This window comes from Onychostruthus taczanowskii, unplaced genomic scaffold (genome assembly GCF_017590055.1).
Source record: "Onychostruthus taczanowskii isolate IOZ18803 unplaced genomic scaffold, ASM1759005v1 scaffold33, whole genome shotgun sequence".
Classification (NCBI taxonomy): domain Eukaryota; kingdom Metazoa; phylum Chordata; class Aves; order Passeriformes; family Passeridae; genus Onychostruthus; species Onychostruthus taczanowskii.
The window spans coordinates 880,200-900,669 of record NW_024500683.1 but is presented as its reverse complement, the minus strand read 5'-3'; the positions used below and the strand labels follow the sequence as shown (position 1 = coordinate 900,669).

At 38.3% G+C, this 20,470-nt stretch overlaps 1 protein-coding gene across 3 annotated transcripts in view; it reads left to right on the top strand.

The window, feature by feature from the left end:
* MYO6 (myosin VI) overlaps positions 1–20,470 on the top strand; it is a 101,598-nt gene that overhangs the window by 9,337 nt on the left and 71,791 nt on the right. For all 3 annotated transcript variants that reach the window (XM_041410680.1, XM_041410679.1, XM_041410678.1), the window contains exon 2: positions 20,054–20,192. In XM_041410680.1, the coding sequence (XP_041266614.1) occupies positions 20,076–20,192 (117 nt within the window). In that variant the 5' untranslated portion in view covers positions 20,054–20,075. The remainder of the gene's footprint in view (positions 1–20,053; positions 20,193–20,470) is intronic.

The following is a 20,470-nucleotide window of genomic DNA, read 5'->3' as shown; positions in this document are numbered from 1 at the left end:
AGGCCTTTGTGTAAGGAAAAGCTGTATAACTTGCACACATGTAAAGACAGAGGAGAACTGAGTTAATGTGAAGTAATGGCCATCTTTTAAGAAAAAGTCGTTTTATGTTATGAAAAATTAGCCTAGTAATATTACCAAGCATGTGAGCCATGTTTGCTGATTGGTGAGGGTGCTGTTTATTTTTGAAGCTTGTGTTTAGCAGACTTCAAGTTACTACCGTTGAAAAACAAGGATGGTTTTTTTCCTTTTTTCTGACAAATCACTTCCCTCAAGTATCTCCTGCAAATGTTCGGACTATGCTGTATTTCTAACATGAGCTAAAAGCTTGTACTAATACGTAGGGAAGTAAAGGAAAACTACTGTGCCTTCTCTATTATTATACTCCTGTCAAGGTCTTTGCATCTGTTTCAATACTAACCAGAAGAAAATGTGGGAGGAGAATAAAGGGTTTTTAAAAATCTTCCCTTAGCTGAGAAGAATTCCCCTTTTTTCAGGTACCAGGCTGTCTTCCAAGGGCTTCCATCCAGCTGGGACAGGAATGGCATGGTGTGGAGCTTGGGCACTGCAGGCTATAGCAAGTAATGGGATGCAGACCTTGGTTCAGTGATAGCTGATATCACCTCTTTGCACTATTGAATGTAATGGCAGTCAAATTTTGACCCAGATGCATGTGATAGCATTCATTTGGAGCTCAGCGGAGTGTAGAACATAATGAATGCTGCAGTGGATGTTGTTAGCATGTCACCTGGACTGGCTTCCTGGGTTGCACTGTGTCTTGCCCGTCATTCATCTGCCTGGATCACTCTGGTGCAATCTGGATTCTGAGCTGAAATTTGTTGACAGCTTCACAATGCGTCTCCCTCTGGATCAGACTTCTTTTTTCAAGATCAGCTTCTGCCCCTAAAGAATCTCTGTGTAAGTTATTCCCAGGACACAAGCCTTTTTTTTTGTTTTCCATTTATGTTACACTACTTCCAGGATATCCTGCCTTTTGTGTTTCACAACTTGCTGGCAATGGGAAGGATTTGCATGGCGTCAATCCTACAGATGAGCATGCAGCTTCGCAGGCTCTTTGTCGACTGCCTATACCAAATCAGATTGCAAATGGGGTTTGTACAATCGAGCAAGTAAAACTGGCTGCATCAGTGTGGTTTTCTGAGGATGAAAGAGATACTGGCTTTTGCTTTACTTATCAGCCAGGCTTGGTGTCTAGTCATAAGGGTAGTGGAGAGATGCAGGGCAGAACATCTGGTAGAAGCAGAATTTGAAGATTGGGAAGAGAGTTTAATAAAAATCTATGTTTTCTTCTTTGTTTTCTGCCTTCTCTAGTGAGGAATAAGCAGTGTCTTACCAGTTAGCCCTGGATTGGGAATGGCTGCAATTACTTGAAAGCTGTCAACCTACAGTTAACCCTGCTCATCAGGCTGAGGTTTGGGGAGTGATGTGCAGGACACATTTGCTGCAGGGAACATTCCTGTCATGGCAAGCTCTGCTCATGTGTGCCCAGCACTCCTTGGGAAGCCCTGCAGAAGAATGTGTTGGCTCTCCATGCGAATCAGCAGGAAGGAATACTTTGTGTTGTTGCAGGCTATTGTGAGTTGCTGCTCTGACAGGGACTCCTTTGGCTTTTCGCAGTGGTCCTTACACCCGATGATAACGTGCTGAGCTTGTTGTGGTCAGCAAAGCCCCTTGTCACCATGCCAAGAGCACCCTCACAAAGAAAGCCCTATGCCTTTCACCTCCTAAAATGCATGTGGATTCACTACATTCCTGGATCAAAGTAGAAGTCAGTCTTCCTGTTTTGAAAAAAACGGAAGTGTGGAGAATACTGTTGCTTTGAGATGAAGATCTGCTTTTCAGGCTAATTTTAGGTGCAGCTTAATGTGTAAGGAGGAGGCAGTTTAGAGTAGGAGGGCTCGACAAGGGGACATCCAAAATGATGAATGCTGGTGTTGAGCAGGGTGGTGTAGGCAGAAGCAGCCGCATGGGAAAGCATGATCTGGAGCAGTGGCTGCTGAGCCGGGTGCATGCTGGACAGGGGAGGCTGAGCACATGTGATTGACCTTTCAGGCAGAGCCTTGCTGGCTGGGCTCAGAGGCTCAGCACAGGGCAGGATTAGCACAGCTCCACTGGCAAATGGGCAGCTGTGGGCCTCTTGTGTTCCCCAAAACAAAAAGCAGTTCAGAGCATTGCAAGGAGTTTTTTAAATTACAGTTTTAACTCTAAATGAGAGTTTCTTTCTATAAAGAAACTTTTTTTTTTAAGGCATTTTGAGGCTGGGTGAAAAGATAAGCTAAGGGATACCTGGAGAAAGGGGAGATGCCAAGTATTGAAGGAGATGAAAATCATTCACCACAATCAAAGCCTATCTTTTATTCCACTGCTACAATAGAAGAGCAGGTCGGGCAAAAAAATCAGTTGTCTGTGCTATACCTCCCTGATGCTTTTCAGTATAAATCAAGTTCAAGAGACCTTTAGTGGTAAAAGCTTACAGAAAGGCTGCTGTAGTTATTAGAGCACTTCCTGGGTGGCTCAACCTTCATCTCAGAAGCCACACCTGGTATATTAGGGTTTCCTATGCTGTTATTTCTGTTATGCTGGACACGTTCCCAGAATTCTGTCAAAAGCTTCTGTATCAAAGGAGGATCATCCCACAGCACAGGCTGCTGAATGCCTGGAGAAATTAGGTAAACTACAGCATCCAGTAAAACTTGAATGAGTTTTATAGAATGGAAGCTGAAAAACTAAACGCTTTTTTAATAACCTTTGAATTAGAATTGTGTTTCTCTCTTGTACTTGAATGTCAGCAACTTTTGCTAACTTGTCACTTCTAAAAAAACATTTATTATTTCTTAACAGACATGCAGTGATATTTTTATTTTAGGAAGTTTAAATTTGTATTCTTCACAGGTCATAACACTGGGAAGTTAGCCAGCATGTTTCACCCTTGTGTCTGAAGGCAGCATAGAAACTGGATGTGCAGGCATTTGAGAAGGCATTTGATTAATCTTGTTTCCTTTATTGTTCCCAAGTTATTGGAGTTATTCAAGAGGCATGCATTTTTTTTTTTTTAAGTTAGAGTAAGCCGTAATAGCCAGCAAGTTCTTTTCATTAATCACCCAAGTAAAGCAGAAACTCTGGAAGCTGTGAAATTCCTCTGAACGGAACATTGATACCAAAATGCAATGGTTTGCATTGTTCTTTATTTATTAATAGAAATAGTTTTTATTATGTTTTTATTTATTAATAGAAATAATAAGAATTCTTCAGACTTTGTGTCCTTCAGTCAATAAAAGGAAGCACATACCTCCCTGTAATTGAAGACAGGTATGCCATTGTGGAGGGTGGAACAGGACTCTTTGTAAAGAGGGGTGGAGTCTCCATTAAGTGGTGTGATGGGTACTGATTCATATGTTGATGCATTTTGCAAAATAGGTCTGTTGGTTGGTTGTGTTTTGTTTTGGCTTTTTCTTTAGTTCAGTGCATTCAAAGTTGTATTATTGGGCTGCTCTGTACTACATTTTACTCTTTTTGAATTCAGTTGTTCTTGAGTTCTTGCCTCAAGACTTCACGTAGGTCACTGGGAGGAGGCTGAACCCCCTGTGATTGTTGCTGTCTCAGCACCAAAGGAACTGGAGTTTTCTGGGTTCCTGAGGAAGCGCCTGACTTGTAACAACCCTCCAGGATCTTCATTGTACTTACATTCTACACAATTGTTTCTTTTACACTGCTTTGATTTTTTTCTAAGATGACCTTAGAAGATCTCTAATCATATGATGATGTCAAACAACTGTACTTAAAAGTTTTTAGTTTTTCAGTTCCCATGAATAATTCAAACCCAAAACCTCATCCCGAAGGAGGACTTTTTACTCTAGAAAGGAAATACAGAAAATCTATGAGGAGTTTACTATTAGCTTCCCCCTGCCCATCCAAGATGGTGCTCAGGTTATTCAACCATGTGAAGAAATATCCATCATGAAAGCAGATTTGAAACATTTCTATTTGCAAGGAGGAATTTGAATTAATGATACCTAACTTTTGTGTTGAATTCCTTATCACTGTAGCTTAAGCTCCCATGGAGCTCAAATTTTGGGTGAAAGAAAAGATATGTGAAAAAAAAAATCTATCTGAAATAAAGAAATGTACTTGCTGGAATATAGGAAGTGCCGAAGACTTCCAGACTGGAGTTCTAAATAGAGTGCTTGAGAGAACTTGGCTTGCTGCACTGTAGACCACAGGTCCAGGAAGCTGAAGAGGATGCTTTGGAAAGCCTTGAGAAGGAGAGCAACAGGTTGCCTTGTTGTGGGTCCACTGATGATAAGTTTCACATGACTTCACAGTCTTTCCTTCAATAGCAGTACAGTCTCTTCTGCATTGTATTTCTCGTCTTTTAAAAACTAGTTACATATTAGTTTTCCGTGAAAAAAAACAGGGACTGTTTTGTGGTTTACTATTTTGTAATCAGCAGGGTGAGGGTATTGCTTGTAATCAGGAGTATGTCAATTAAATGTTTTTGACCAGAGGACTTTGCATGTGACTTTTTGACCTGTTTTCTAGGCTTTTTTATTGACATCATTAGCATTTCTGAGTCCATGGAATATCTGTAAATGCTGAAGCCAGCCAGGAATCTATCTGGTTCTCAAGTGTTTTTGTCAGAAGGCATTAGTGCCTACCTTTGGCTGTGTCTGTGTGTATACTGAAAAAAAACCCAAAGAAGTTGCTTTGCAGACTAGGTGTGACAACTTGTAAATCAGATAGAGAAATATTAAACTAGAAAGAAAAAAAATAGTCTTAATTTAAAATCTGTATGAGTGGTTAAAAGTAATTCTTCAAAACATTTTCAAAATTGTGTTTAAAATAGTTTCTGTTTCTAGTTTATGTAGTCTCTGTTTCCACTGGCTGTGTATTACAGCTTTTTCTGCTAGATTGAAGTATTCTAGTTTGTTTTCCATGTAAATATTACATGTACTTAACCTGTCATTACATGACAGGTTACCTGACCCTTACCGTTTTTTTATTTGGCAAGGAGTAGTTTAAAACCAGATGGAATTTTTGTGTGGCTGGTGCTGAGCATTTAGAGGAAAGTTGTGCAAGGAGATGTCTTGCCTTAACCTTGGAAGAACAAAGGGATGTGTTTTTGAGGTTAGAAATTAGTAATAATGTATTTTCAGTGGGAAGGATTTTGAAACTATTGATTTAGATTGTTCTAGAATTGGAGGAAGGCTTTAAACATCCTGCTTTTGATCACAGAAGGTGTTAGAAATAAAAGAAAAAATATAAGAAGATTTAAATATCTTTGAAGCATGCTTAAGAACTATTTCACGTTATCCTCTTCTCTAATTGATTAACTGGATAATAGGTTTAAATGTACCAAAGAACAAAACCCCTGGATTTCACAGCAACTGATCTGAAATTATCTAATTAAGTTTGGGTTTCCCTCTTGAGTCACCTGGGTGAATCCTAATGATTTATAGCAGATTGCATTAAGTTGGGTTGTTCCTGTTTCTTGGAATTAGTGTTGAGAGAATTACAAATTTCTTCATGAATGTCACATAAAAGTACTGAGTGGAAGTGTCTGTTTGATGCTTTCTGGTGCTCCTCACTCATATAGGCAAATCCATTTGATTACCTTTCTTGAGGGTTTTGATATTGAGTGTATTGACAGCATGTGGTATTTGTAGGCATGTAGCTGAGACATGGTTTGAACCTGTGATGTCTGTTTTGCTCATTAAAAAATCATTTAGTCTTTGATTTCTGGACACCCTGAAATTTCTGATGAGCACCATTCTGCTGAATTTCTGTCATAAATTTAATACGTGTGGGGTCTTTGAAATATTACTTTTTCTTAATCTCCTCTTCAGGGGCTGCCAAAGCAGCAGTTATTTTTAACTGTTCTAGAGGAGTGTTATTTAAATCCTAAATTTTATATGGGCCATATCTTTGTGATCTACAAAAGGTGCCCTACTTTAACAGTTGAGAAACACAATGAATGTGAACCATCCTTGACATGAAATAGCTCAAGGAAACTTTGGTAGTAAGTTCCAGAAGGTTTGCTAATGGAGGTTCTATTACATTTTCCTTTTTTTCCCTTTATGTTGCTCAAACACAATAATGAAAAATACAGTTGTTTGGTAAATACTATATGTACATTCTTCTTTTTGAAATGTTAAAAAATTGTATTTACTTTCTGATGATCAAAGTCATGATTTTCTGAATTGGCCTTGAATATCTGAAATTAGGTTGTGTCCAAATAATTCAGGCCATGGTTATATTTTAGACTTATTTAAATTTTTTTTCCTTTTTTTTTTTTTTTTTTTTTTTAATGTTGTAGCTAATATCAGTTGGGAAGATAAGAACACTTGCTGAACAAAATTTTCTAAGCTATGGCAAAAAACATTGGGTTTGGGAAGGTCTGAGTTTTAAACCTGAATCGTGAAAATATTATTAACATTTTGGAAATGACTGTATTGCTGTATCAAATATTTTGCTTTTAATAAAGGGAAACTTTTATGTCTACAAAAGAATTGTATGCTCCTTGAGTCTACCTGTAATTCAAAGTTCATGCAGACTTACTTTGTTTATTTTTAACATAGAATCATAGAATGGTTTGGGTTTGGAAGGAACCTTAAAGCTCATCTAGTTCCAACCCCCCTTGCCATGGGTAGGGACACGTTTCACTAGACCAAGTTGTTCAAAGCCACACTTTCAGGATGGGGCATCCGCAAGTTCTCTGGGCAACCTGTTTCAGCAGCTCCCCACCCTTGTGGTAAAGAATTGCTTAGAAGTACAGATCATACATGTTGGCAGAGATATTTTTCTGTTGTTGCTGGGACTTGTATTGCCTGTGTTGGGAAGAAGGACACCAAGAAATGGGAAATGTGACTCTTGTCCTGGATACCTCTTATCCTGGCAGAGGGATGAGAGATCTTTAGTTGGGTTTTTTTGGAGGTGGTATCTGTGGTTTTGTGAGGGAGAGTTAACACTGCACGAATCTCGTATTTTGGGAACTATAAGCTTCTGCGTGTGAGCCTTTTGCACTCCGCTTGAGAGTATTTTTAATAGTATCTTTCAGTGTGGTTTTGAAACAATTTGTATTTATGTTTTATATATTGTCCATAAATGAAATAAAAGCTTACTTTTTATAATGTGATGTTGGAACCTGAACAGAATTTTTTTCACATGGTTAGGTCCGCGCAATTTCAAATGATAGCTGTGCTTTTGACTTAAAGCCCTAATTCAAATCTCTCCTGTCTGACAAGCAGCAGTAAGATTAGATACCAGAGAGAGGGGTCTATAACCCAATTTTAGACAAAACACGCTGGTTAAAGTTATTTGTAGGCTGAGTAAGCACAAGCCTTTGTTTGGACTGCTGAACAGGGTTATGTCCAAACGTGCAGGAACAGGACTTACTCGCATTCCTGTTGCTGTTGCTTCCACATTTCCAGTCCGCAGCATCATCTGATGGGGAGCCAGTGGTGAGTTTCCAACTGAGCATGCAAGTAATGTTTTACTTTGAGACCTGTTTGATTAGACAACAGTATCTCCGTGTGTAGTTCCACAGACGAGGGGAGGGCTGCTTGACAGGCACTTGGGGTGCAGTGTCCCTGGGTGGGCTGGCCAGAGCTGCCTGCTGGGGGCTCAGAGGATGGCGGCTGCCAAAGCATCTTGGGACAACTGAGGTGGAACTAAAGATAATTTTCATCATACTTTGTGTTTAGAGGGTGAGATCACTACAACTATATAAGCTCTAAAGGGTGGAACTTGTGCTTAGCTGGTGTTTGAACTCTAAGAAGCATAAATTTAAAGTACTGAACATTGGAGGTCTAAGGCAAAATTTTTGTGTTGTAGTAGCAATAGTCTGTCCTTGAGGAGGAAAGAAGGAAGAAAAACATAGTTTATGTTACTTAAAACAACTATCTTTGTTTAAGGCTGTTTTTCCTGGTTAAGTGATCATGTGTGATTGGTAGCTAGATATTATATGATCACTCATGCCCAGTATTAAAGAATAAAGCCTAGATAAAAAAGACAATAAAGTTGAAGGGCAGATAAAAAAGGGGGGAAAGTACTGTAAGCTGGTTTGTCACTATATTAGAGCAAGAGTCTTTCCGCATGCTGGTAACCATCAGCAGCTGGATAAAGAATGAGTAGAGGTGTGTCTCCATTAGTGTTTTAGTTCATCTTAGGAGTTTACTATTGTACTGAACCTCGTGGTTGTCTGCACTTATGGCACTGCAAGCCCAGGCACCAAAGGATCCTATTTGGATGAAACGAACCTGGAAGATGCTCCTTAGACAAACACCTGATAGTCTGCAGCTATGAATTCATATTCAGTCAGGGGGACCAGACTAGAAATATGTGATACAAACTAGAATTATAAAACCCTCCAGATGCACGGAGTATGGGCACTTGTCCCTCGGTGCTGCTGTTTCCCTGTTATGCAGTTACTCCTATTGTACTGTGTTATTTGCTAATAGAGGTGTATCCCTTCAGTTTAAAACTTATCATTCAGATTTATGTCAGGGAAAATAATGACTTGAAGAAAAAAGTGTAAATAAATATGCCCTCTCTTCCCGAAATTCTCCTTTTATTGGCATAATGGTTTTTGTTAAAATCTTTACAATTAGTAAAAAAGAAAAAAAAATCCATATCAGAAATATCTTAAATTGACCATTCAAGTCTTCTGTAAGATGTCTTTGATTTTCAACGTATCATATTTTGTTTGCCCTACAGTGTGTTCAGTTTAATTAAAAAATATTATAGGAAGGACTAAAAAGCAAAAAAATGAAAGAAGTGTGTTACTTAGAGCTGAAAATAATATAGGTGTTTTCATTTATCATTTTGTTTCTGAGCTGAAAATTATTGTTATATGCTCCTAATCTCACCACAATGTTAAATTATTGGATGTTTGTTAAGAGAGGAAAATGAAATTGAAAGTAAATATCCATGTAATTGAAAAAGAAAAAAGTGCCCATGATAATTGCAATGTATTTTTATTTAGCAGAGCTTCACTCTGATGTCTGATGTTAGATCCACTACTCCCTTAAAAATGTCTAACCATCAGATTATCACTGGATTGACAGTTCTTGAACATCTAGATTGAGACCATTGCAGCTGAATTAAATAAAGACTGCATGGGCAGGACTTGGTGACCTGGTTTTACTTCTAAGATGAGTTTCCTAGCCTCTGGAGATGCATCTTTTGTATAAAATCTTTTGCATGGTCTGAAATGAAGGCTTAAGTGACACAAATAAATGCTTTGAGCTGCTGACCCCAACTGGGAAATAACAGTGGCAGCATGACCGTGCTCATTCTCCCAGCTGTAATTGTTCAGGAAGTTTTGAATTTAAAAACACCTGAGCTGCATTTTGTGTCTGAATTTATACCCTGACTAACAGCTTTCCTAACTCCACTTCTTGCTTCTTTGCCAAAATAAATAGGCTGATCTTAGCATGTGACTGTGGTGGTTTGTCCTCTGCACGAGCTTCTGTATAGAATTTGTAATTATGCTTAAGGGCTGGTCCTGGGAGCTGTGATTCTGCATAAATTGTTTTCAGTTTACTTTCACATCAGATGTATTGAGACTGTGTGTGCCTGTTTGCAGCCCCAGGGGTGGTTCTCTTTGCTTGCCTTTGCAGAGAGAGTGTGTTTGCTCTGTTGCCTGCACAACGACATCTGCTATTGAAAACCTTAAAGCTATCCCAGGCTTCTTCTAAAATATGCATTTGGTTAAGCCTGGTTTCTTGTAACACTTGGGCAGAACATTTATAACCATTTTTGTTGTGTTGTTGGTTGGTAATTTTTACTATTTGTTGACTTTAACAGAATCTTGAGCAGGGATGCCCTTTCTTGCAGCATGCATGTTAAATTAATAAATAACATTTTATACGTGATGGGGATGGGCAGTAACATTCAGGTAATCTATTTGAGATTAAAATCAGTTGGTGAAATGCAGTTGGACTTTGATCTCAATCTTCTAACTATTTTCTGAACAAGAAGTGAGTGTGATGTTCTTGAGCTGGATTTCTTGTAACTCATGGTTCATAAAAGTATTCTGAATCAGTAGTAAGAAAAACAAGCTGTTTGTCTTTGGCTGTGGCAAAATCTGTGCAAAGATTAGTCCAGAGTCTATAATCTGCATGACCCTGTACCAAGGTTTAGGGATGCCTAGAACTTTCTTAAACCTTGCAGAGAGCAGTGTCTTGCCAAAAAATGAGAGCTGAGCTGTGGTCAGGATGTGGCTAATGTGGAAGTTGTTATGGCCTGCAGTTTTCCCTGCTGCCAAGATCCTGTCAGTGCTAATAGCAGATTTTGTCTGGTTTGTTGCTGCCAGATGCCAAGCCTTTACAGTACTTGGCCTTCTGTGAAAATACAAAGCATTCATGAACACTACAAGAATTAAAAGTTATTTTAGAGTCACAATATGGTTTGAGTTGGAAAGGACCTTTAAAGAGATAGTCTTACCCCTCTGTCCTCACTAGGTTGTTCAAAGCTCCATTCAACCTGCCCTTGAAGGTTTCCAGGGATGGGACATTCACAGCTTCTTCAGGCCAACCTCATTGCAAAGAATTTCTTTTTTACATCCAGTCTAAATCTATCCTTTTTCAGTTTAAAACTGTTGTCCCTTGTCCTGTTACTAGGGACCTTGACAGAATGTCTCTCTCCATTTTATAGGCTTCATTTATAGAAAGGCCACCATAAAGTCTTTCCTGGAACCCTCTCTTCTTTATTCTGAACACCTCTAACTCTCTCAGCCTTTCTTCATGGGAGAGATGTTCTAGCCCTTTGATAATTTTTTATGGGTTTTAAGTGTATTTTATTCCTAAATCATATACTCCAGAAATTTTTTTTGAGATTGAGATAATGTAAATGATCTTTATATTTTGTTGTAATTTCTCGTTTTTTGTCTTATAGTAATGGGTCCATTATACTCATCTTTCCAAGGAAACAAAGGAGTTGCTGACAAAACATGTTCTATGTCACTTCTTGGAGTAGGTTTCTTGTCTTTGCTATTAAAATTGTCTTAAATGACTCTCATGATCTTTTATGTTAAGAGAAAGCTTTCAGTCACCTCCCTCAGAATTACTGTTATCAATGAGATCTGTGAACTTGGCAACAGGTTCTATTTATTAATCGATTTATTTATCTATTTATTTATTTATATACAATATTTGAGTAGATTTTGACAAGAATCTTCTTTTTTTTAGTTGCATGTTTCTGAAGGGAGACTTTCTCCTGAGTTCACTGGTCCACAGCAGATTGTCTGTGTTTCAGCTCATTGCCTGTAAAATACACCCATACTTTTTGTAATAAGTGCAAGCTGATACGGAGAGAGGAAAAAGAAGTTTGAAACAGGTAATGTAAGTGTTTTTAGGAACTAATTCTGTCTTTGAAAGAGTTATGGATTCTGTACAGCGACGGATGGCAATAAACAGTTCCTGGATTATACCTGTTAATTCACATATGCTGATTGTCATTAGTTTCTAGTATTTTCTCCTCTAATAAAGTGGCCAAATCAAAGTTAGTACTATTTGAAAACATCTGATTTACTTGCTATTTGTTATACTGGTAGTAAATCAGAAAGTACAAATATATTTTTTCCCTGCCCAGGCTCTTTGTATTGATTTGAGGTCAAGCATCTGAGGTTTCCTGCACATCCTCTAGCAGCCTTTGATGCTGCCATCTGAAGTGCTTAGTTTATTTGACTTGAACTTGGCTCCTGGCTGAGTATGTATTCTTAGTTTTCTAAAATATCAGTCCCGTTTACACTGATACCAGGAGTTTGGCAATGTTCTTTATAGCTGTACTTTAAAAAAACTTACCAGGCAAATGTGTCTCTGTTCAGTTATTTATGCATATGTATTTATCAAACTGATAAAACTCAGTGCAGGTTGGTTGGTTGCTTACTTCTGTATTTACCTAGTTTCATTTGATTATTCTGCAGCGAGAGGGTTATATAGCTGAAGTTCAAAACTTGACAAGACATGGGTTCAGAGAAGAGGTCAGAGGGTGTGTTGGTCACCCCCAGGAGCCCCTGGGGTCTTTCTGAATTATTCATGGAGGCAGCCATGGAGAACCAAGTTACTGATAGGCTCTGGCTTATGATTCAGCTCTTGACTTTCTCTGCTGGAGTTGTAGGGCTGCTTGAATGTCAAGGGCTTAGCATCAATCACTCATCTAAAAGTACAAAATAGTTGGTGTTGTCACTAGGTAGTGTAGGCTTTCTACTTCAAGTATTTTTCTTTACTAAGAAAGAAAATACTATTAATATTTTAATAAAAAGTATTTAAGTTGTGCAGAGTTCTTGAATTGCTGGTGAATTAACAAAAATTCAAAAGCAGTCAAAAGTGGGATTTGTTTTGCGGTTTATATTTTTCTGTTTGGTTTGGGTTTCCCCCCCTTAAATTGGTGGTTAGGAATATTCTGATTTTTTTGTATGGAGGATATGAACTTTTTTTGGGGTTTATCTGTGTTCATATGAGTTAGAATAAATTACTGGGATTCAGTCTACCTCAGCCTCTTTTTGAATCAGCTGGACAAAAGCTGGTATAAAATGCAATATATGCTTGCTTTGACTGGTTCAAGGCCCTGCTGTCTGCACCAAGATGTGCTTTAGCCAGTATTGATTGTGGTCTACAGAAGATTAAAATTCTGGTGTCCTGATTGCTTATCATAATGGTCAGCTTCTGCAGTTCAGATTATGGAAGCCGGTGACCAGGTATTGGTATTTATATGAAAAATAACCAATATTTATGATAAGTGATCCATTTCTTTTAAGTATTTGTGAATCAAATTAAGGACTTTCTTAGTGTTTTTTTTTTCATTTGCATAAATAGATTTTCTATTTTTTGTGCTGGAGGTGAGGTCCCTTGTATTTGGTAGACTTAGGCCAATTTGCTTTTGTTTTGCCTTGTATACGAAGCTCAAAGAGAGACTGTTGGGTGCATAGGCTTAAAAGGGAATAAACATATCAGTTCTTGTATTAGGTCACCTGAAGATGAGCAATAGCTTGGCAGCAGCACATGCTGGGTGGGGAAACAGGGCACTCTAATTTGACAGTAGGTGAGTATGAGATGTAGAAGATGAATGGGTGGGGAAGGCTGAAAAATGACATAACTGGAGGAGAATTTAAAACTTGTTAGCTTAGAGAGAGTCATCCTCAACCTTCAAGAAGTATTTGCTCTTTCTCATGTTTACACTTGGAAAAAGTGGCACATGAGGATATAAACAAATACACTGGTAAGGTGCTAGCTGAAGGGGTTTGAAGTTACTTGACCTTGTTGAGGCTGCTTATGGAATATGATTTAAGCCATTATGCTTGAGCACTGCTGCCAATGGTGACACAGCACGACTACGGCCATGGAGATAGTTAATTCCAGAATTCACCTTCTCTGCTTGAACTACTCCAGCTTGATCTGCAGAAGTGCATCCTATGTGTTTTTTATATATGATGAGATGGCTTAAGATACTTTTGATTTTGCTTTGATGTCTTTGTCTGTTTGGTGACTTCTGCCTTGGTATGTCTTTTGTTCCCCTCTCACTGCCTGCTGGTTTCACTAGGGCTGACTGGCAAAGCCTGAAAGCGTGAAGTTGAACAACCTCTTTCAAAAGTGTTTTTATAGCCTTGTTAATTCTGTTTTTTCTAGTCCTCATTTCTCTTTTGTAATGCTTCTGAAGTAGTGTCCAGACAATAACTAAGGAGCTTTTTCTTTAATTCTTGAATTTGATTGCTGCTCAAATTTGATATTGTGTTTTGTGTTTTGCTACTTTTCCTTTCTGCTTGTTGCTATTACTGGAGCAGGCATTGCTGTTGGTTGAAAGTGCTTATGCAGATCCCCTTGGCATACTTAATTCTTGGTTTGTCAGGAAGAAAATAACTCAGGTTATTTTAATGAACAAGAACTGGGACAAAGACCTCTCTATTTTCTTAGTAGGAACTAAAATAAGAATAATGTTTTTGAGAGAACAGTAGCTTAAAAAGCTGGCAGAAGAGCAGGAATTGCAGAGGAAATAATCAGATCTTGTTGATTCTAATACAAATTGAGTTATAATTTATCAGGGTCATAGAAAAAAGACCACAACCTCTGTGATTAGAATTTTACAAACTTACCAGCTGTACAAAATTCATCTTGGTCTTGTATAACAGTAGTTAAATTGGACAAATATTTGCTAGTTAACATGACATATATGTTGCTGTCTTCCTTTGCTAAGTCTCATTTGATCTTCCATCTTCCCCACTCCTTGTCATCTCCTAACTTGTTACATTTCATGAGAATGTTTGCTGTTTGTCCTCTGCTGGTGTACCACAACTGATCTTTTCAGATCTCTTGCCCAGCCTCTCTTGTGGGCTCATTTCCTCTGCCACATCTGCAGAGTTGGTATGTTTGTTAAAATTGCCTAACCTCTTCTTCCTCTGGATTTTTTGAAGCTTCCCTGTAACCTGCAATGGCAGATTTCCTTGTCCATGTGAGATTTATTTTTATTTCTTGAGCAATACTGAGAATTTTGCACTTAGTAAGCAACACCTGAAAGACACTTGGCCTTTCAGAAATCTGTTCTGTTGATGTACAAACTATTTTGGATAAGCTTCCTACAATAGGTGTTTTTTAATGGGCTACATTTTTGTTATATTAAAGGTGCATAGACATTCAGAAGTGCTGGTTGATTCATTATGATGCATTTGAAAAAGCATAAAATACATATATTTCAAAACTGAGGGTTCTTGGGCAATGCTTGTATCACCTCATTTTCAGGATGGTAACATACATGAAATTCAGCTGCTGTGGGGGAAATTTCCTACCATTAATAGAATTCCTTCTTTTTAACAGCTTGTTTTGATGCAATAGCCATTTAAATATTTGCAGATAAAGTAGTATGGTTTTTTTTTTTTTTTCAAAGTACATGTTCTTGCTCAGACCATCTCCTGCCCTGCATCAGTACTTCTCAGGAGGGGAACACACAGAGCAGGGAGCAAGGCCAGGAGGGCAGCTGGGGTGAACTGACTCAAGCAGCAGTTAACACACAAGAAGGTGAGATGGTTTAGAGGAAGCTGTACAGGTCTTTGGCTAATCCTGATCCTACCACACCCCTTCTTCTGCTCCTTAAAATTTGTTCTTCCAGGATCATGGATGTTCCAGACAAAGGTGTTTTCAGAAATGATATGGAGTATTGCAGTTGTGTTTTACTGATTGGGAATTGCCATGTTTAATGTAGAGAAAATAAGATTTCTCCTTTCCTTAAAGCATGAGGGATTGTCTTGTCTTTTCTTATTGACTGGTAAACACAACAGCAGAGAAGGCATTTCCTGTGTGAATGTTAAATACAAGTGAATACAAATACAAAAGAGTGGTTCATCTGGAAATACTACAGAAATCAGTTTCTGCTGCTCAGTATTGAAAACATGCAGATACATGCAAATACACAAAGAAGAAAATGAGCATGCTGTGAGAATAATTTCATCAGCTGTTGTGCTCAAGTTGTCTCAAGCAGCCAGAGCAGGTAGCTTTAAAAGAAATTTTTATCTAGTAATTCTCAGATGTGGAGTGATTAGTCTTTGTTTTACATGCATACATCTACAAAAGGTAGTGACAATTCACAAGTTGGAGTTAAGATTTTCAAAGCAAGTTGGTTTTGAAGGTACTTCTGTGCTGTGCTACATTGTCCAGTTTGGCAGAAGTCCCTGCTTCACTGAGTTACTTTGCTGATGTTATTTTCGGTATAAAAAAGTTGCAGTGTGACATGGATAAACTAGAATGTGTTAGAGCAGAGTTTTGTAGTAAATTGGAAAAGTAAAGAATAAAAATGGTATCAGTTTAATACTCAGTTAAACAGTGGAGCTATAACTGTATTGTAGTTAGCTCAAATAAAAATAAATCTCTACTATAGCTACAGTTAATTTGAAATACTGTGTCACCTGCAGTAGAATGCTGCATGCTGCCTGAGCTTTGATTTGGAGAAGTTTCAGTTGAGCAGTAAACTAGGGTTGCAAAAGTCCTTTGTCTGGCAGTAAGGTACCACTATGTATGGATGTTTTTCTCTGTCTAGTCTCTTCTCTGTGTTTATAGGACCTTTCCCAGAGCAGTCTCATGCGCCTGCTGTAATCAGCAGAATTTTGGGCAGCTCTTAAACACATAAATGCAAGGTGGTTTTAATATCAAAAAAGCCCTGTGTTTTACAATGATAATTTACTACTATATGTATTCTAATTAGTTTATTTTCCTTGGACTTAGCCATTTTAGTGAGTTACTGTTGGTTGTTTAATGAAGTCTAATTTTTCATTTGTTTTAATTAGGTAATTGAGCAATCAGTACAGTGCCTTGGTATAGCAGACTGTTCATAGCATAGTAAGTAGGATCAGATCATGCAAATGCATGCCTCTGTGCTCTGGCAACAGGTTTAAAATTGCATTAGTATATTTTGCCTTTCTAGAATTCTTTCACCAGAGGGTAGCATTTGATTTCCTTTTAAACAGTCTAAAACACCCAAATGTAGTTGTATTACATTCTTTTAAAATCAATACTACTTAGGTAAACATAAGTGGGAGGAGGATAGTGTGTTAACTTTCAACTGAGAAATTCTTAGTTGTTTCCTACACTCAATGTGTTATGTAGATAACTTTTTGAGAAAAAATATGTCATTAAACATTCTCTAAAAGGGGGATTAATAGTGCAGGAAAAAAAGTTACAGAAATATTGGTGGGTGTTTTTTCTTGGAATCTGGGCAGTGATTTGTCTTGCAAGTTGTTTGAACACTAGTTCTAGTGTTTAGCCAGTGCTGAATGTGTTAAATACTCTTATTGATAATTAAGGAAAAGTCTATTACTGTGTACCAATTATGAAGAAATAAAATCTGACATTTGAAGGAAGAGCTATTAAGTTTACCAGCTTCAGGCAAAGGCTTATTTTATTACTATCCCTCTTGTGCTCAAGAGAGAGAAAAACTCCAGTACTCCTGAGGTCTTTCTATGTAGAAAGAGAAAAGGGCAGCTGGCTTCCCACTTCTAAGCATAACCTTTGCAAATTCTCTTCTTCATTTTGGAGATGTCTTAATTGTGGAGACCAGAATGATCTAGCAACTTAAAACCAATTAATGTATGCTGAGTGCATATATACACATACAAATAAGGATGATAACTTATTTAGTCTCCTTTTTTGGAAGCATCATTCAGCTTACTCCTTGTGTTTCATGGTGTTGCTATCAAATTTGTTGCCTTAGAGCTTTTAGCCTGGGCTTGAGTCTCGTTGCTTTCGTTGTTTTCAGCAATGGTGTGCTCTTTAGCAGTGTGATGGACTGCATGTAGATTGGATTTCGATGGATGCATATTGGGGAAAAAAAGTTTGTTCCCACTGGTAGTTTCTGTTCACTGTAAAATGCTGGTCTGTAAACTGGCTATTCAAGAGCTTGTTCAGGAATAGGCTTCCTGCACCTGTCTCAAGTCAATGGCACAATACATCAGATGGGGGTGTAAATAATAGAGCAGATAAAAGCTGGCAGGTTTTGATATCCAGTTTCAATGTGCTCCCTGCCAGAGTCCCAGCTGACAGAGATGGATTGGTGCTAAGCCCAAGATGTTACAACTGGTTTTATGTCACTACTCAGCTAAAAGACTGTATTTATTAAAATTAATTGTCCCATTAATAACTGACTCACTTGTATTTCAAGATTCCTTTCATCCAGTGGCGTCTTAGATGCTTGCAAAGCCTCAGGTACTTTTCTTAAACTTACATTTCCTGGTGGTGGCCGAATTCAATCACTGCTCTGTCCTTCAAGAGGATTTTTTTCACCTTGTGACACTCCTCTGTTATAATTTATTAATGAAGAATGAAGTTGCCTTAAGAATATGTAAGAATGCAAAAAGCTCTGTCAGTCAACAAAGCAGAAGCATCTGGATGTGAACTGGGGAGGTTGGATTCCTACTTTTGCTGAAGTCTTGGCAGTAATTTTAGGGTTTGTTTCTCGTGCAAAATGGTTATGTCCAGAGCCCTGACCATGCTACTTGGAGTGTAAAAGACAGCCTTGTTTTCAGTGGTTGTGTGACATATCGTTCAACTACTATTTTGAACTAGCATTTTAAAAGCAAATGATAGGTTTGTGAAGACATGAAGGCTTGGTTATATCCAGAAATAAACTCAGCTGTTTAGCAACTATGCCCACGATGGCAGTTGGATCTAGAGGTCAGGTCTGGCTGGAAAAAAATTCCTTTTTCAGTATCATAAAATAAAGAAAAATGGCCAACAGCCAGTTGTGAGTGAATACAGATGTTGTTTACAGGATTTATCATATAGTGATGGCAACACATGATGAAGATGCTGTTTTGTAGAGTTCATGTGCTGTGGCGAAAGAGTGGAAGTAAGTAGAAGTAAATGTGACACTGGAGGTTTTAGAACATAACTTTCTGTGTGTAGTTAAAAGAAGTTACTATGTTCTGTTCATGGCAGAATAGTAAATCACAAGTTTTCATCAATATTTCACATTAAAGTTGCCAAGGAATAAGACAGCTTGCTGTTAACTAAAACCAGCAGCATTCTCAAGGAGATCACAGCCAGCCTTTTCCTTCCTTTCAAACTTTTCTAACCTGTCCTTGGAGGCAGTAAAAAGCAGGTTATGTGCAGCATGTGCTGACAGATCCTCTGAGGGCAAAGATGTCCTTTTCTGCTCGTAGTTGTACAGCTTTCTGGTGGGCCAATCACTCTTTTTCCTTGCTGCTGCTCATGGCAAAGAGATCAGTAGCGTTCATTGTTTGTGAGAAATTTTGGATCTTCTTTTTCCTTCAGATATGGGAAAAGAAAAATGTGGGACACTTTCCTGGGCTTTCCCTAGACTTCTGGAGTTTGTTGCCAGTGCTTTCTTTGCTGCTTGGCAGGCTCATTTCTTTCATGCTGAGAGAGGCAAGTTACACCTTGGTGGTATGAGATTACTTTTTGCAAATTTTGGAATCACTAAAACATGTCAGTTTAGTATGTGAATGAGCTTTGGAGGGGAGTAAGGGACAGCAAGGAGAAGTGAGCCTTTTAAGCTGAGTGGACTCTATTCTTGTTAGGGTAAGGACTAGAAAGCAGGTTTAAAAGAAACCAAAACCAAACCAGCAACAACAACAACAAAAAAGCCACTAAGAAAGGGACCAATTCAGCATATTTAAAATGGCACCATTAGCCATTCAGAGTGTGCCAACCTTGGCAATTTTCCTGGTTAGCTCAATGAGTATTGCATGCAATCAAGTACTCCCTTTTAATTGGGAGCTTATTTAGATGTATAACTTGAGGAGCATAAGGTTTGAATGTCTTGGCCTTTGCATCTTTTTCACTTGCAGATCAAAATTATTTCAAAACAATTTTCATGTCATTTTTTAAATAGAAAATAAAGTTCCTTAAGAGGAAGGCCTGTAATGTTATAGTATCAGGAGGGTCGGCCCTTAAAAGACTTGCAGGATGATAAATCAATTAAGACCAAATATATTTGTGGGTTATTTGAAAGCCATATGCTCAGCTACACAAAAAGAGTGAACACATTTGTCTGAAATGTCGAGAGACTGGATTTCTGCTCACATGCCTCAATGTGTGCTGTTGCAAAAATACAAATATTTGTACACCAGCTCAAGTACAGACAAGTATCCATTAGTCATATGACCCACTGCATGCACGTACATATATATGTGTGTATCTTTACATGTGTACCCATATATGTGTATGTACACATTCCTAGTATAGTCTTTTCTTTGAATCTAACTTGCATTTCTACTTTGACAATGAGATAAGACTCCCTTCTTGTTCACAAGTTAGGGAAGCTGGATAAAGAGCTTCAGGGGGCAGTCTGTGAATCCCATGGAAAATGATTCTGGTCTTCAGTCTTCTCCATGCTGAAGTCCAAGGGATGTCCTCTGCAGGCAAAGCATTGCGAGTTGGAGAAAGGCTGGCTCCAGTCTACAGCAGCTGTCTCCTTTCATACTGATTAATAGAAATAAACATAATAAACTGAAGTCTGTGTCATAAATCCCATTGATTTATTCAATTTGTATACAAAGTGTTTTGATTAATTTTAATTTTATTTTTTCTTGCAGGAAATACTGGATAGATCCCACAATGGAAGACGGGAAGCCCGTTTGGGCTCCACACCCAACTGATGGGTTTCAGATGGGGATGATTGTGGACATCGGCCCTGACAACTTAACTATTGAACCTTTGAATCAGAAAGGCAAAGTAAGTGTGTCACAAACAAAGGAACAGAGAAAAAACATACAAAGAACCACCTTACCTGTAGGCCAGGTCTTGGTCCCTGTCTTCAACTGCACACAGCCTGAAGGATGGAAAATCAGCTTTCTGCTCTAAGTTTGGCTAAGGATCTTTGTTCAGCTTTAGCTTGTATTGCAATGGACCCCTCACACTGACGAGAAGTGCGTACTTCATCAGTTATCTGCACGTGCATTGAGTATGTACTCTTGAAAGAGAAGAGGTTTCGATCTCTGTAGTACTGTATT